The sequence below is a fragment of the Corylus avellana genome, chromosome ca1 (genome assembly GCF_901000735.1).
Source record: "Corylus avellana chromosome ca1, CavTom2PMs-1.0".
NCBI classification, from domain to species: Eukaryota; Viridiplantae; Streptophyta; class Magnoliopsida; order Fagales; family Betulaceae; genus Corylus; species Corylus avellana.
Window position 1 is genome coordinate 47,249,011 of NC_081541.1, and position 16,001 is coordinate 47,265,011.

Here is a 16,001-nt window from a genome sequence, read left to right on the forward strand (position 1 = left end):
GATAAGGATGACAATTTTATTTACTATGATGTTAAATGCTATTATGATCCGTTAAACTAGAGTAGAGAATGGGATCGGAAGGAAGCTCCCGCCGAATCCGAACGCCCAAAAGCCGAAAACACAAATCCCATACCTAAAACGGAAGCTGCTTTTTGTGGCGGGAAAGCGAAAAAGGCCTTTTTTGAGAGGGACTGCCTGCGTGGCGACCCAAAGAGACGAGAAGAGAATGGGATCGGAGGATCCTCTTCCCAAATGGGCGTCCAAGCCTTGCATTATGGGCATTGATGAAGCTGGCAGAGGCCCTGTTCTAGGTCCTTTTTTGTTTTTCTCAATTTTCTCTTTTTCATTTTCTGGTTTCTCAAATTTTTTTTTTTTTTTGTTTTTTTTCAGGACCGATGGTGTACGGCTGCTTGTACTGTGCCCGCTCGTATCAGAAAACTCTTTCCTCCTTGAACTTCGCAGGTTCAGCTTCTTCAAATCCTTTTCTGCACTCATTTCTAACTGTCTTCTTATATGGGTTTCCGTTCGATTTGTGATTAGGCTCTGCTTTTTATTTTATTTTATTTTTTCATTTATTTTTCTTCTTTTTATCTGTCTCTTTGGAGTTTGGAGCTTGGAATTATGATGACCTCTGATTGACGGAATGTGTAAGATTCCAGAGATTTTTTCGTGTTTTTATGGGAGGGAGAGAGTTTGTTATGTTTGATGGGTCTTTGATATGCGCTCATTATATTAAGCTGAAGATACATTACAAAAAAAGAAAAAAAGAAAATGATTCAACCCAATACCAGTTCTGCAAGAATAATGGAAAATAACATAGCAACTCCAGTTAAGGCTGGAGTTAAACCACAGGTGTTTGGTTAGCAAATTCCTCTACTTTTCATTCAAGAAATCTTTTACAAATATAAGCCACTCCTTAATAGAATTAAACTTCAGCAGCAACTACTTCTATTGCATTTCTTCAACTCTACAACAGCCAACTCCTACTGCACAATTTCTACTGCACCTCCGTCCTGTAGTCCCAACAGCCTGACACTGCTCCTTTTCTAACATCATATATTTCGGATTAGGCTTCCTTAGTCTTCTAGGTCTATCATTCGCTCTCCCTTCCGCAGAACCTTCTTCTCGATGTTCAAAGATGGAAATTGATGACACAATTGCTTTACCTCTTCCCAAGTAGCATCTTCAACTGGAAATTTCTTCCAGTGCACCAAAGCTTCAGTCACATATTTGGCCCCTCTCATGGATACTTAGAGTTTGTTTTGGATTGGGTTAAGGAGCTTAAAAAGTACTTTTAGTATCTAAAAAGTTGTGCAAAACAAGAAGCTAGCCTGTTTGGTAAAAAAACTTCAAAAATATTTCTTTGCCAAAACACACTTTTGGGAAAAATTTAAAAATAAATTTTTTTTCTTTTTTCTTTCTAAAAAGTTATTTTTTGCTTTAAAAGCTTTATTTCCCAATGCAATCCCAACATGCTCTTAATGGTTTAATCTGTGGAACACCATCATCAATGAAGGAAGAACAGAACAGACAAACACCTCTCCTATCTTGCGCTTAAGCAGCAACACAAGAAACACAAGAGGTACTTTAGATTCATTTGGTAGCGCCAACTTATAAGCTATGTTCCCAATTTTCTCAATGAATTGAAATGTTCTAAAAAACTTTCTGGCTAGTTTCTGATGAGCACGACGAAAAACAGTATTTTGGCAGTAAGGGGGAAGCTTCAAATAAACGTAATCTTCTATGTCAAGTTGCGCTCGCCTCTAAGTATATGTGTACTGCATCATCCTATTGTTGGCTTGAATCAGATTTTGCTTTAATTGCTTGAGCACTGCATAATGGTTTTGCAGCACCTTATCCATTTCAGCTACCACATATCATCCTTCAAAGTAATTGGTGATTGTTGGTGGTGGTCTTCCATAAGGAGCTTGGAATGGGGTGAAACCTGTTGACGAATGATAAGTGGTGTTATACCAAATTTCTGCCCAAGCTAGAAAGTGATTCCGTTATTGCAGTTTTTGACTTGAAAAGCACCAAGATACTGCTCAAGACAACGGTTAATGACTTTGGTTTGCCCATCGGACTGTGGGTGGTATGCTGAACTCATCCGGGGTTGAGTGCCTTGAAGTTTAAGGAATTCATGCTAGAAAGTGCTGATGAAAATGGGGTCCCAATCAGTCACGACTGACCTTGATATATCATGCAGTTGAGCCACATGTTCGACAAATAATTCTACTACTCTTTTAGTCAAGTATGGATGTGCCAATGCAACGAAGTGGGCATATACTGTCAAACAATTCGCTGCCACCATAATGGAGTTTTTTCTGGCAGAGTAAGGAAGGCCATCAATGAAGTCAAGAGAGATATCTTCCCACACTCGTAACGGCACAGGAAATGGTTGGAGTAATCCCGCGGGTGACCGACAATCATTCTTATTTTTTGACAAACTTCACAAGAGGATACATTTGTTTCTACATCCTTCTTCATAGCTAGCCAATCAAGCACTTGTGAAAGCCTCTTGAATGTGCATAAGACCCATAAATGTCCACCTATTTTGGAATTATGAAACTCTTGAAGAAGGGTGGATTTAAGGCTACAGGTTGGGTTGATAACAAACTGCCCTTTAAAGAATAGATGGCCATCTCGTTGAGAGAAATTCTGCATCTGTGCTGATTCCTCTTGTAACTCTGTATCAGCTCCACAAAATATGGTTCAGTTTTGTTGGCCGCCTGCAAATTCTCCCATAACTCCATTCGTGGAGATGAGATAGCCTGCAGAATCGGAGTACAGTTTTTTGGGAAAGTGAGTCTGTAGCAGAGTTTTGTCTTCCAGGTTTGTGCAAGATGTCGTACTCATATCCTAATGGTTTTGTAACCCATCATTGTTGCTCTGTGTATTGGTTTTTGCTCCAGGAAGTACTTAAGGTTGCGTTGATTAGTGCATATGATGAATTTCCTTCCAATCAAAGAGGATCGCCATGTTCTTACTGCCTCTATTATTGCTAGCATCTCTTTTGCAAAAATAGACCATGCTCGTTTTGAAACACCAAAAGCCTTACTCATGAGTGCAATTGGCTGGCCCTGCTGACTCAACACTGCCCATATTCCATTGTTTGAAGCATCCATCTTTACCACAAATGTCTCAGAAAAATTTGGCGGGGCCAAAACGGGAGGGGTTAGCTTGTTTTAAAGACTCGAAGGCTGCTATTGTCTTTGGTGTCCATTCACCCTTCTTAACATGTTGGTAAGAGGTGCAGCAATGGTTCCATAATGCTGCCGAAATTTGCGGTAATATCCCTTTAGCCCCAAGAATTGCAGAGCTCAGTAACATTAGTTGGCCTTGGCCACTCTTGCATGGCTCCTATTCTTTTAGGATCAACCCGAACTCCTTGAGAGGAAATTATGTGTCCATACTCCAACTTCGTTTTTCCAAAAGAACATTTAGAAGGCTTGCTTAATATGATCAATATGAGACTCCCATGACAGGATATGCACCAAAATATCGTCTAAGAAGACGAGGATAAATTTCCTCAAGTAAGGCCTAAATATCGAATTCATGGCCACTTGGAATGTAGATGGAGCATTGCACTGTCCAAATGGCATGACTAAGTACTCGTAATGGCCTCTGTGGGTTGCTTTTTTTTTAATGAATAATAATTTATTAGAAAGAAAAGCTTATGTACACAAAAAGTATATAAGAGAAACAATCACCCCACTCAAGAAGAATGATTTTAGTTGCAGCACATTAGATTCGTGGTCCTTGAAAGGACGTTGATTTCTTTCTCTCCAAATGCTCCACATTAGCAAAATTGAAAGGCAGTTTTGTGAATATCATTAGGATGAACTCGCATTTGGTGATACTCGGCCTGCAAGTAACTTTTAAAGTAATTAGCACCATGCAATTCATCTAACATATTATCAACCATAGGAATTGGAAGACGATCTTTGATTGTTACCTCATTCAAAGTGAGATAATTAGTGCAAAATTGCCATGATCCATCCTTCTTCTTTATTGGTAGGATTGGGGAAGAAAAATGGCTGGTGCTTGGTCTTATTAATCCTGAAGCGAGTAATTTTGAAACTTGCCTCTCGATCTCGTTCTTTTGGAAGTGTGCGTTGTGATAAGGTTGCACATTGACAGGTGAAGTTTCCTCATTTTTTTGATAAATAATGTATATTCAAACTATGCGCAGAGGGGCGCAACCTAAATACACAAGAGAACCCCTAATGTGTAGACAAAGAAGGACATAAATCTAGAATCTCATAAAAAAGTAGAAACAGACGAAATTTGCCATGCCACTCTCCATGAATACAGAGTTTGTAACTCCAACTTCTTCAACTCGAGCAGGCCATTCTTGTGGTCATCAAAACTTCGCGCATTCCGCTTTTGGCCAAAGACACCACATGACACACAATGGAACTATCCTCCATATGTGCAACACAAGACGATTACCCAACTGTCCCCTCCAACTTCACAAACTATCACTTAACCTGCGATTTATAGCTTGAAGTTTATTGCAAGATGGAATGTGACATATAGCTTGAAGTTTATTGCTTTCGAATTGTCTTGGTTGTCTTCGATTTTAGGCACACTGTCATCAACAATCGGTTTAAGGCATTATTTGTTTTTCACCTGACTTGCACTTCCTTCACAACAAGAAACCTGATGTTTGCAATTTGCAAGGCTACTTATAGGCTTCATTTTTTCCATGTTCTTGTGGAAAGCCACTGACATACTTTTTTTTTTCTTTTTATTAACGCTTGAATCATATACACCGTTTATTGTTTTCGTAGTGATGTACAAAATTAACTATGTTAACATCAGATCAACCTGGAAGGGTCTTGTTATCAGCTCCTCTGTGGTACTACCATATAGGGAGAAAAACTGGCTCCGAGAACTTTTGACTTATACCTTTGTACTTCAAAGTCTGAAGTTAGTTGACAATGGCAGTTATGAGCTGCTTGCCCGTTCAATATGGTTTCAGAAATCACATCTCCCACTCAATGATTAGATTATCTGTTTTGTTATCTGCAGATTCAAAGACACTAAAAGAAGAAAAGAGGGAGGAATTATTTGAAAATCTAAAGTCTGATGAATCAATTGGATGGGCTGTTGATGTCATAGATCCAAAGGAGCTCTCAGCCAAAATGCTAAAGAAGTTAGTAAAGATCATAAGAATCTATCATTTGCTGTTTCTAATAGTTTGTTGTTTCTATTGATTTCTTTTGTTTGTTTGTCAACAGAAATAAGATAAACCTTAATGAAATATCACATGACTCTGCGATTGGCCTCGTTAGGAGGGTACTAAACATGGGCGTTCTTCTAACTGAGGTAAACGCCTTTGCAACTTATGTGAGATTCATTGTTGCTTAATACATTTTAATTAATTTAAAATCGATGTGTATTGAATGAAATATGGATATGTTCCTAATTTCTAGCTGTTAGAAGAGTGTATTAGGGTTAATATGTTATATGGGTATTTTGGTCTTTGTATTCTATGTTACAATAACCCTAATAACTCTTCTAACACTAGCAAACAGGGAATGGTTGGTGTATGTAACTCCCCGACTTTAATTTCATTCATAAGTGGAATAAACTCTTATTCTACATGCCGGTACTACTTTCTTTTGCACTTGCATCGGAAGATTTAATGTATTCTTCTTTTTTATTTTATTATTTTCTTATTTTTGAAACCACAAACTCACTTGTCAAGAAACATAGTAACATACCACAAATTCACATATCAAGAAACATAGTAACATACCAGAGCTCTAGAATGAATTACCATTTTTTACATAACTGAGTCATTACAAAATCCCAACATTGTCTTTGTGTAAGTACAAAAGATTGCCGCACAAGGCATTTAACACTAACACTGCTTTGTCAAAAACCAGCCCAACAAAAGCTGAGGCATTCTGCTGATTTCCTGGTTAGTAATTCAGACTCGCATACAGGTCCTCTTTGACATCCTACATTTGTAAAATTTAACAACTTTACAAGTGGATGTGTGAGTCCATGGCTCAGCAAGTATAAATAAACCAATTGTTCTTTGCATGTGATGTAAGCCCTCTTTTTAAAAATTTCTCTTTCTTTTGACAAGCGGGTTCTAAGATCACAATGTTTCTAAAAGTAGATGCATAGTTTTTATAAAAACTTTTTTATCAAATTGCTGTAGTGGTTTTGTAAATTGTACGTCTTAGAGAGTCTTTTCATAATAGTAGAGCCAAAACTACAAATTTTTCCTTGCAATTTCTTTTCCAGGGCTTGTTTGGTTTGCGGAATAGACATAGACCCATTGAATATAATGGCTATTCCTTTGGTAGCACACCATTCCAAAGAATAGCTATTCCAATGGGAATAACTATTCTCTTACGAAAAGGAATACCTATTCCTCTTAAAAAGGAAAGGAATATCTATTCCTCTCTAGTGTTTTCCAAAACAAAACTCATATTATTATTATTATTATTATTTTCATATAAACAACAATTCCCTCTCTAGTGTTGTTCCGGCAGGGATATGGAGCTTGCCCAACTTATCCATAATTGATTTTTCTATGAATAATTTTGAAGGTCCCCTGTCATCCTTTATCGGAAAAGCAAAATCTATTGCACAATTACTTCTTGCTAATAATTGCTTCTCTTGTGAATTACCCTTGACAATTTCCGAAGCTTCATTGTCAGTCTCAATGAAGCCAAGTTCAAATCAATTTTTCGATCAAATCCCAGCAACAATCGATGGATTGAAGAAACTAAACACTTTTTATTTAGATGGTAACATGTTTTTTGGGTTTATACTGGTCTCATTAGGCTCGTGTGTTTCCTTGACTGTCATAAACCTTTTCAGGAATTCACTTTTCAATAACATTCCAGCAAGTCTTGTTTATTTTCCAGCTCTCAACTCATTGAACTTGTCATATAACAAACTTTCTGGTGAAATTCCGATCAGTTTGTCATCACCGAGAATGAGTGTCAAACATCCAATTGGAGAACCTCGGGGTCCACCATGAGGGGCTTTGGGGGTGGTTCGACCACCCCTAGGGTTCTGATATGGGTGGCCAGCCGCCCACATTTCACTCCTTTTTAGCTTTTTTTAATTTTATTTTATAATTTTTTTTAAAAAGAAAATTGGATATTTTAGTAAATTTCATTCCATTCCAGTAAGACCATATGTGTTGTCACCAAACTAAGGAATAGGAATAGTTGTTCCATTTCACCTTCTTCTATTCCTGGTAATAGCTATTCATTTTCCTAATGGAATAGTCATTCCGTATACCAAACGAACCCTTAGTGTTCCATAGCTTCATACACATAATATGTACACCAAAATAGTTGATAACATGTGATAATGTAAAATAGCAGTTAGAGCATCTCCAACAATAGTAGCCAAATTAGCTATTGAAAAAGTAAAACTCGACTTTAGTTATTGTTTTTCTATACACACTCCAATAGATTTTCTATTATCTTCTCTACTTGCTTTTAAATATTATTGCCATTCATTTTTTTTATTATATTCTTGCCAACACTCGATCAAAATCTTGAATTTCCACATTGACGGAATTGTGCATTGACTATCTACACAAGTTATTGAAATCATTGAAATTATCCAGTTATTCTACACTGAAGCTTTTTTATTTTTTATTTTTTTAAGTAATTTAGTTTTAAAGAAACTAAAAAAATACAAAGGGCCAGGGGGAGCCAACCACATTGCCTGGAAAACCAGCAACGCAACAAAACAAGAAGACCGCCAAACATCTCAAACTTGCACAGCTCTAGAAAATAAAAAGCAAATAAGCCAAAACCAACACAAACAACCTCATTAAACAAACAAACACAAGCCATATATGTGATCAATGAATTTCCTTGTGTTGCAATTCGAGTGTTGCACCATACGTGTCGTGAGACTCTATTGCTAGTGTTGCACCATACGTGTCGTGAGACTCTACTGCTAGTGTTGCACCATACGTGTCAAGTTCCAACCATTCAGCATACAAAAAAATCAATGTAGCAAGAATCATGGGCATATGGCGTCGTTTAGATGGAGCTCCCAATTTGGCAATGAACAGTGAGAAACAATCATGGGCAGATGGCATTGTTTTGTTGAGAAGGTGATGGAAAAGAAGGGAAAGTGAGGGAGAGAGAGGGAGCCATTGAGGGATAGAGAGAGAGAGAGAGAAGATGAAAAAAAATTGAACATTGTGCTACAGTGAATAGCAAGAAGTCAAAAATTGCATTTTACCTCATCTGGAGCTAATTTGCTGGAGACGAAAAAGGGCTCATAATGGCTATATTTAGCTACTGCTAGAGTTTCTCTTAAATCATAACGTGCTACATATAATAATCATTCACATGCATGTATATAGAACGTAATCATTGAATCACTTCTTTCTTTGTTTTCTATGTCCTAGAGGGAGACTTTTCATAACAGTAAAAACAAAACTACAAATTTTCCTTTGCATTTTCTTTTCTTAGTGTTCCATAGCTTCATACTCATAATATAATGTACATAAAACAGTTGATAACATGTGGTAATGTAAAATAGCAATTAAATCACAACATGCTACATATAATAATCATTCATAGGTACTTATCAAAATAAATAATAATAAAAAAAAATTCATTCATAGGCATGTATATAGAACATAATCATTGAATAACTTCTTTATTTTTCTAAAGCGTATCATCCCTGCTTAATCACCAGGTGTGCTAGTTATTTTCTCCTCCTTTCTAACATTGGGTTGCTAAGTGTATCAACCCCACTTAACTGCCTGGTTTTGTTAAGCGTATCATCCCTACTTAACTGCTGGGTTGCTAGTCTTTTCTCCCCCCTTCCTCGCATCGAGGTGCAAAGTGTATTACCCACTTAACCATAGGGTTGCTAGTCCTTTTTTCCCCTTACTAGCATCAATGTGTTAAGTGCTAGGGGTGTACAAGTGGGGCGGTTATTAACCGCTAAATAACTACTAACCAGATAACCGGATAACTGCCTAGGCCGGTTGCGGTACTGGTTATAGGCATTTAGAAATCCGGGTAACCAGATTTTTTTATTATATAATTGATAGATATATATACATTAGGAAAGGAAAAAAAAATGATAGAATACAAAAGAATTTATGTAGAATTGGGAAAAAAAAAATCCATTTTTTGAAATATCAAAGGTCAAATACCTAGGCAGCAGTGTGCAGGCTTTAAATTGTTCTTTTATTAATCTAGAATTTGCTTATACATTTTGATTAATGTGGTTCTCAAATCTAGCAATAAGTGAATAAAAGAAGTGGATTTGTCTTCATTCGAAAGATAGATACACTAGCATTATTCACCATAATTATCAAAAAGAAAAAAAAAGAAAAAGAAAAAGTAAAGAATCATAGATCTTGCACTTTTATACAAAATGAATCTTCACAACCCCATCACATGGATCAAGCATGGTGCTTACTTATCTGGGAGATTGTCAAAAATGCTATTGGTGGTTGGCCTTCTTTATTGTTGCCTCAGGACTTCAAGAGCAGCTTCTCTTTCTCCTTCAAGTACTTTTAAACTGCAAATCTGAGACAAAAGTTTCAAAGAATTACAAATTTCTGAACATATCTAGCCTGGAAAAAAACAGGATATTTTGTGACACTCTCAGTTATCGAACTTTGTGGGAGCTCAACACAGTTAAATGATGATATGGTAAAAGGGGAAAATCTAAAGATACCTATATTTCAGGTTTATGTGGATACCGTGGGTGATGCTGAGAAGTACAGAATAAAACTATCTGAGAGGTTTCCCGCTATCAAATTTGTGGTTGCAAAGAAGGCCGACAGTCTTTTTCCAGTTGTCAGTGGAGCGAGCATAGTTGCAAAGGTTGTTAACTCCCCCTTCTCCTTATTACTTCCCATTTAATTTATACAGACCACTTCTAATTTTATCTTTCATTCAAGCATGCAGGTCACAAGAGATAGAGCCTTGCGGGAATGGGTGCTTGATGAAACAGCAGATAACATGCACAGGAACTTTGGTTCTGGATACCCCGGAGGTGAAAAGTGCTTCTTTATCTTTTGAACATGTTGTCAGTTTGTAAATATTGGATGGTAATTGTATTTTGAGGAATATGATTATCTTTTTATTTGTGTAGATCCCGGAACCAAGGCCTGGTTGGAACATCACAAACACTTGGTTTTTGGATTCCCATCATTGGTCCGTTTTAGTTGGGGTACATGCGCTCCCTACTTCAAGGACATTGTTGAAGTCTTATGGTCAGTCCTCATCGCATATTCTCTCGATAATTTCTTTCTCATTTTTTTAGTATAGTTTCATCCTGAGCATGGGCTTATCATGTATGGTCTACTTTTCAATGTCCCTATGCATTGTAACTGCATGGTTGCCTATAATCTAGAGCATACATGAAGCTACGGGTACTATTACAGCCTATCTAATGCTTTCTCCTTGGGGCCAATTATTTGTGTGTGTATATATATATATATATATAAACTATTACAGGCCGTCTAATGTTGTTATTGTAACACCACAAATCCGAGAGGGCTAAGTTTGTTAACTACTAAAACCTTAGAGATGCAAAGGTCATAAATTAGAACACACAAAGCACAACTAACTATACAATAACAACATGTAGCTCTGTTGTGTGGAAGATGGTTCCTCTTTGCCTCATGTGGTGCATTTGGAACGAGAGAAATGCTAGATGTTTCGAGGACTCGACTAAAAATATTGAGGACTTTATCCATTTCTTCTTGTACACCTTTTTCACTTGGACTGCTGGTTGGCTAGCACCTTTAGTGATCAGTTTCCATGATTTTCTTTTATGTTCTCTTCTTCTTTTTCTTCTTCTTAGTCGCTCTCTTGTATACTCCCGGTGTACTAGGGTTGTGCCTCTCTGCCCTTTTGATTTATAAATCTTTACTTACAAAAAAAAAAAATAATATGCATGAGTTATTAATTAAAACACTTGGTAAAATTCAAAGTGTGGAAACAAAAGGTCTAAAGTTTGACAAAAATGGACTGAGTTTGACAATAGTAATTTTTCTTTTGTGAGCACAGTGCACTAATTAAAAATGAGACTTTTACAAATATTGTCATGATGACTTATTCTAATCCCATCTATGCTACCCTGCTATTCTAGCCACCTACTGCTCATCTTCCTGACCTGAAAACAGAAAAACAAAACAAATGAGCACAAACTCAGTAAGTAATGATCCCCAGCCAATTTGAAATTGGTTGAGTAAACCATACTATTTGAAAACATTCTTTAGCTTTGAAAAGAGTATTTCCAAAACATTTCACTTGAAAAACTTAGCTTATAATATTATAAGCTAAGTTTTACTTATTAAAAAAAAATATTATAAGCTAAGTTTTTCAAGGGTGCAGTTAAGGGGTCTGCATTGATGCAGCCGGAGTTGATGCAGGTGGTGATGAGGGATTTAGGGATTTCGCAACTAAGGACATAAATTTTGTGTTGTAGCGTTTTTCCTTTCGTGTTTTTCTATTTGGATGTAGACCTTGTGGGTGTTTGCTTTTTAGGGTCATTTTGGTGGGTCTGTTTGGGTTTCTTGTGGGTGCTTGCTCCTTGTGAGTGTAGGGTCTTTTTTGGGTGCTCTTAGGCACTCTTTGTTATGCTTCCTGTGTAATAAGATTGCGCCCTTTTAAATTTGCGCTTTTTGACATAGAACATTACTTATCAAGAAAAAAAACTTAGCTTATAATATATTTTTTTCTTAAAAATCTCTTTCTTCATACTAAACGTTACTTTGCTTTGGCCTATACATATTTGTTATGCCCTATATGTGACGCTTGTGCGAGCCTTGGCTCATGGCAACGTTTCGTGGCCTTGGACGTACCGGATGCCAGCTGCATAACTGGGTGCACTTAGTTTGACAATTTAGTATTTTTACACCTTCTCAACGTCCTTTAGTGCAGTGCACTCCGTCCTAGCATTGGTATCACGCTTCTTTCTTTTCTTAGGCCATTATGTACTTATAAAAAAAATTTCCACCTATTCATATGTCCAATACTTTCTTTCTATACTTTTCTTAAACTTTATCTCATAAACTGGGGCAATATGAAATAGGGGGTTTTCTTTTTCTTTCATAAACCGTCTTTCTTATCACATGTTCAAGTAACATCAAAACACTTGCAATCCAAGTAAAACTTTTTCATGAAATAAAATTTAACTTAACACATAATAATCATAATCATTAAAGCATAAAGAGTAATAAAGCATAACATCTCATAATAAATCAAATGCATAATAAAATCATAGCCTTACTCAAAAAAAAAAAAAAAAGTAGCTTTAGGAGGGGCAAGGGATAACTGCTTACCTTTTCTCTGAATGTAAGCTGACCCTAACTAGAACCTGAGTCACAAGACCCAACTATGTCAACCTTAACTGATATAGGTCTAGTTGTCTTAACCCTAGTCGGAAGTTAGTCCGAATTAAAGACCCTTCTTGGTTCTTCTCCCTTGAATAACTTTTCTTAAAATACACCTTAGGTTTAAGATTAAAAAACATCTCTCTCTCTCTCTCTCTCTCTCTTTGTTTTTGTTTTGTTTGAAAACTTCCAGAAACTCAAATTTTTTTTGAAACTTCTAATTAGGGGAAACACCAAGATTGGTTGGCCCATTAGAGTCTTCGTCTAACTAGTTCAGGACTAATAGGCTTAAAATCTCTGACTTGGCTTACTACTATTAACTAGCTTGGGCCCAATTAGCACTAATGCTTCTTGGGACCCTTAACCTAAGTCAATATGGATCAATTAAGAACATCTTAAAACATCTTTATGAAATTTAATTCAATCAGAACACAATGCATGATTATTGAAAACGTTTGATGCTACATAATTCTGAAAGATGTATAGATTGATGCGAATTGATTTGTATAATTAAAACTCATCTTTTGAAGACCTTAAGACTAGTTTATAAGTCTTTGGAGTTTCCCAGAACCCTAAATCATCCCAAAAATCAGTTTTTGAAAACTATTTTTTAAAATTTAAGGATTTATACAACAACTATGCAATATAGGAATTGAAAACATGAAGTTGAAACATGTGAGAAGGGAATTCCTACCATAGCCGATTCTATACATGGGTTTGAAACTATTTTCATGAATCTAGAACGATAAGTCATTGCACTCATATGCAATTCAGGTAGTTTATCATAGAATTGATTTGAACGATTGAAAACATGATCAAATTAGTAGCGTGGATGTGTTTCTAAGATGCTTATATGCATGCAATCAATATAAAAATGTTGGTTCATTCAACCTATATCATATTATTTACAAGAATTCATGCAAATGTTAAGATTTAAACATAGTCTAATGAAAACTAAACTTTTCATAAAAGTTATCAAAATAGGTGTAGAGATGTGAAACGTACAAACAAAAGTTGAGGATTGATGGAAGAACTTGTCCTTGAGGTGCTGCTAGGGCGATTGGGTGAGAGGATGTGAGAAAATAAAATTTTCTCAAGGACTAGGGGATTATGTGATTTCCTTAGGGAGGTGGGGGCTTGATGTGTTCTCTTGATTTTTGAGAAAAAAGTCAAGGAATGTGAGGCTATAGGGGTGCATGGCCATATAGAAGATTGAAATAGGCTAGAGTTTGTCCTTTGTCTCCAAGGATTAGGGTATAGAAATCAGAAATTATAAATAATTCCCCTTTTAAATTTTTTGAGCAATCCGGGACAAATTACCTCTGGATGTGCGGCACTTTTTCAACTTAGTTTTTATGCTCATGCAGCTTCTTTGAAAATTTTTTATTAATCATGTTGACTTCTTTTGATCCATTTGACTAGGTTAGACCAATGTAAGGATGGGATATTACAGTTTTAACTGTAAATAATTCCAAAAGATGCGTTGTTCAGATTTTATTGATGTACTTAGGTAGGAAGCCATATACAGTTTGGTCAGAGCTTATTTTTTCCTAAACAAATCCTAGGCTAGAGAAATTTTTTTGCTATATAGGTCCAACATGAAGCAGAATAGTCAGAACAAGCAGTGGAAAAGTAACATGCTACTAAAAAAGTTAATAGTAAACATAAGACGAGATGTCAAAGATAATAGCATGCAGGAAGTTTAATGACATAGAATGCCAAATGTATTATAATACGGACATAGTTTTCCTTCAAACTGGGTTGGAGGAAATTCCTTCAGCCTATTCTATAAAAATGCTATATGTCCTCTACATGTGAGAAACACATGTTTTTTTTTAGTTATACGGATAAAGTTTGAAGAAATTTTATTCAAAAAGCATGTGCTTCTCACATGTTATTTAAAAAACATGTGTTTTTCACATGAAAAACGACACATGTCATTTTTATAGAATTAAAGGAATTTCCTCTAATCTGGTTTAGAGGAAAACTCTGTTCACCTAGAAATCATGACAGAAATTGGTGAAGAGTATTATTGGATTCTTAAATTACATTGATTGTGATCCGATTGCCTGCATAATTCCTTTGTCTACAAAGCAGTCCAGTGTCTGTCTGTTTGGTTAGTTCTATGTCTGGAGCTGGTTTACTGTTCTGGGGAATACTGTTTCAGTCAGTGGAGTTAACTTGGGATATGAGCAAACTTATCATCTATTGGTGGCGAATAGCATTGACTTGAGAGTATTGGAGTACTTGATTTGATACTCGAATGATTTTTTTTTTTTTTTAATTTATAATATCTTCAACTTCACTTTCCTTTTTAATGCAGTAAGCACGAATGCTAGAGTTTGTTGTTTGCTCTTTTAATCAATAGCTTGTTTTTCTTTATTTCTTTATGAGCTTTCTTATTGACCTGATTTCAATAATCCGCTGGAAATTCTCTACAAGATCAGATTTGTTTGGTTTACTGCATCACTTTTCTATTCTCAAATTCTCTGATTGTGCAAGTAAATTTTCAGTTCATGCTGTTAGAAGTGTTTGCGAAAAAAGAAGAAGAAAGGTACTCTAATTTAGAAAAGGTTCAGCGATAAAGAACTTTTCATTGATAGAAAAAAGGATCACGTGGTTCATAACACTATGGAGGGGCTTTGTTTTTTGGGGTACTGGGGATTTTATTAGGGGCACCAGCTATCTCTATAAAGCGTCAACTTTAATGTTCAATAAGAAGACTTTAGGGAAGTCTTTTTTTGGGTCAAAATCAATTTCATGATGAATTCTGTTGTGGATTATATGAGACTTCAAGGGCCACGTTTTGAACTAGCCGGTGGATTCTTTTTTTATTTTTTATTTTTCTCGTCTTTTCATGACAAAATCCAAATTAATAGAAAATTAGAACCACTTCCATTGAAGAGGGATGCTCCTCTGTAACTTAAGACATTCGTTGATTATGTAATGATGCAATTTATGTGCAGTTTATCACCAACCATCCTCACACCCCCTTCCCCCACTCTGGTCTTTCTCTCAGTCAATTGATTTTGGTTGTGTGGATTTGTCTGTAGGGAATCTGATAAAACAGATGAAGATGGTTCCAGTAGTGGTAATGGCAAGCGGCAATTGAAATTAAGCAATGTTGGTTTCACTACATCCAAGAGGAAGAGTGAAGAAATTGAATCAAGTGGTAAAGGACGCTGCAAGTTTTTCCAGGCTCGCAAACTTGAGCAACTCACTTATTTCTAACTTGTGACAATCTTTTGTGAGTTCCAATAACTTATCTTCTTGAATTCTCAGTTAGATAATCATAAGATTATGCTCTTCACTTGGGACTTCACTCATAGCTTATATAAAGATGGTAGATGGGGGATTCCAGGCTTGCTAGATTTACACTAACGAAGTGGCAAATGGATTGAGTAATACGATTGAAAGATTAGTGAGAGTTTCTTGTCGTATTATTTTTACATGCATCACTTTGTTATGGTGACAAAAACTTCCCTATTTGATTTCATGGTCCTTGAGATTCAATATTTGGTTTGAATGCAGTATCCTCTCTGAGTCATAGTACCCTTAAACGAAGTCATTCCAATTGCTGTAACTGATGCAGTTAGAAAGAAATTGTTCTAGGTCATTTTTCTGACCATAGATGATACTA

The 16,001-nt window shown here is 36.1% G+C and overlaps 1 protein-coding gene across 1 annotated transcript; it reads left to right on the forward strand.

Annotated features, from left to right (window-relative positions):
• Positions 1-51: 51 nt before the first annotated feature.
• Positions 52-15,810, forward strand: LOC132189357 (ribonuclease H2 subunit A). Its single transcript, XM_059604072.1, has 8 exons — positions 52-311; positions 391-462; positions 5,035-5,158; positions 5,244-5,331; positions 9,705-9,842; positions 9,927-10,014; positions 10,114-10,234; positions 15,415-15,810. Exons 1-8 carry the CDS (start codon positions 227-229, stop codon positions 15,590-15,592), a joined length of 894 nt encoding a protein of 297 aa, XP_059460055.1. The 5' UTR covers positions 52-226; the 3' UTR covers positions 15,593-15,810.
• Positions 15,811-16,001: the final 191 nt, after the last annotated feature.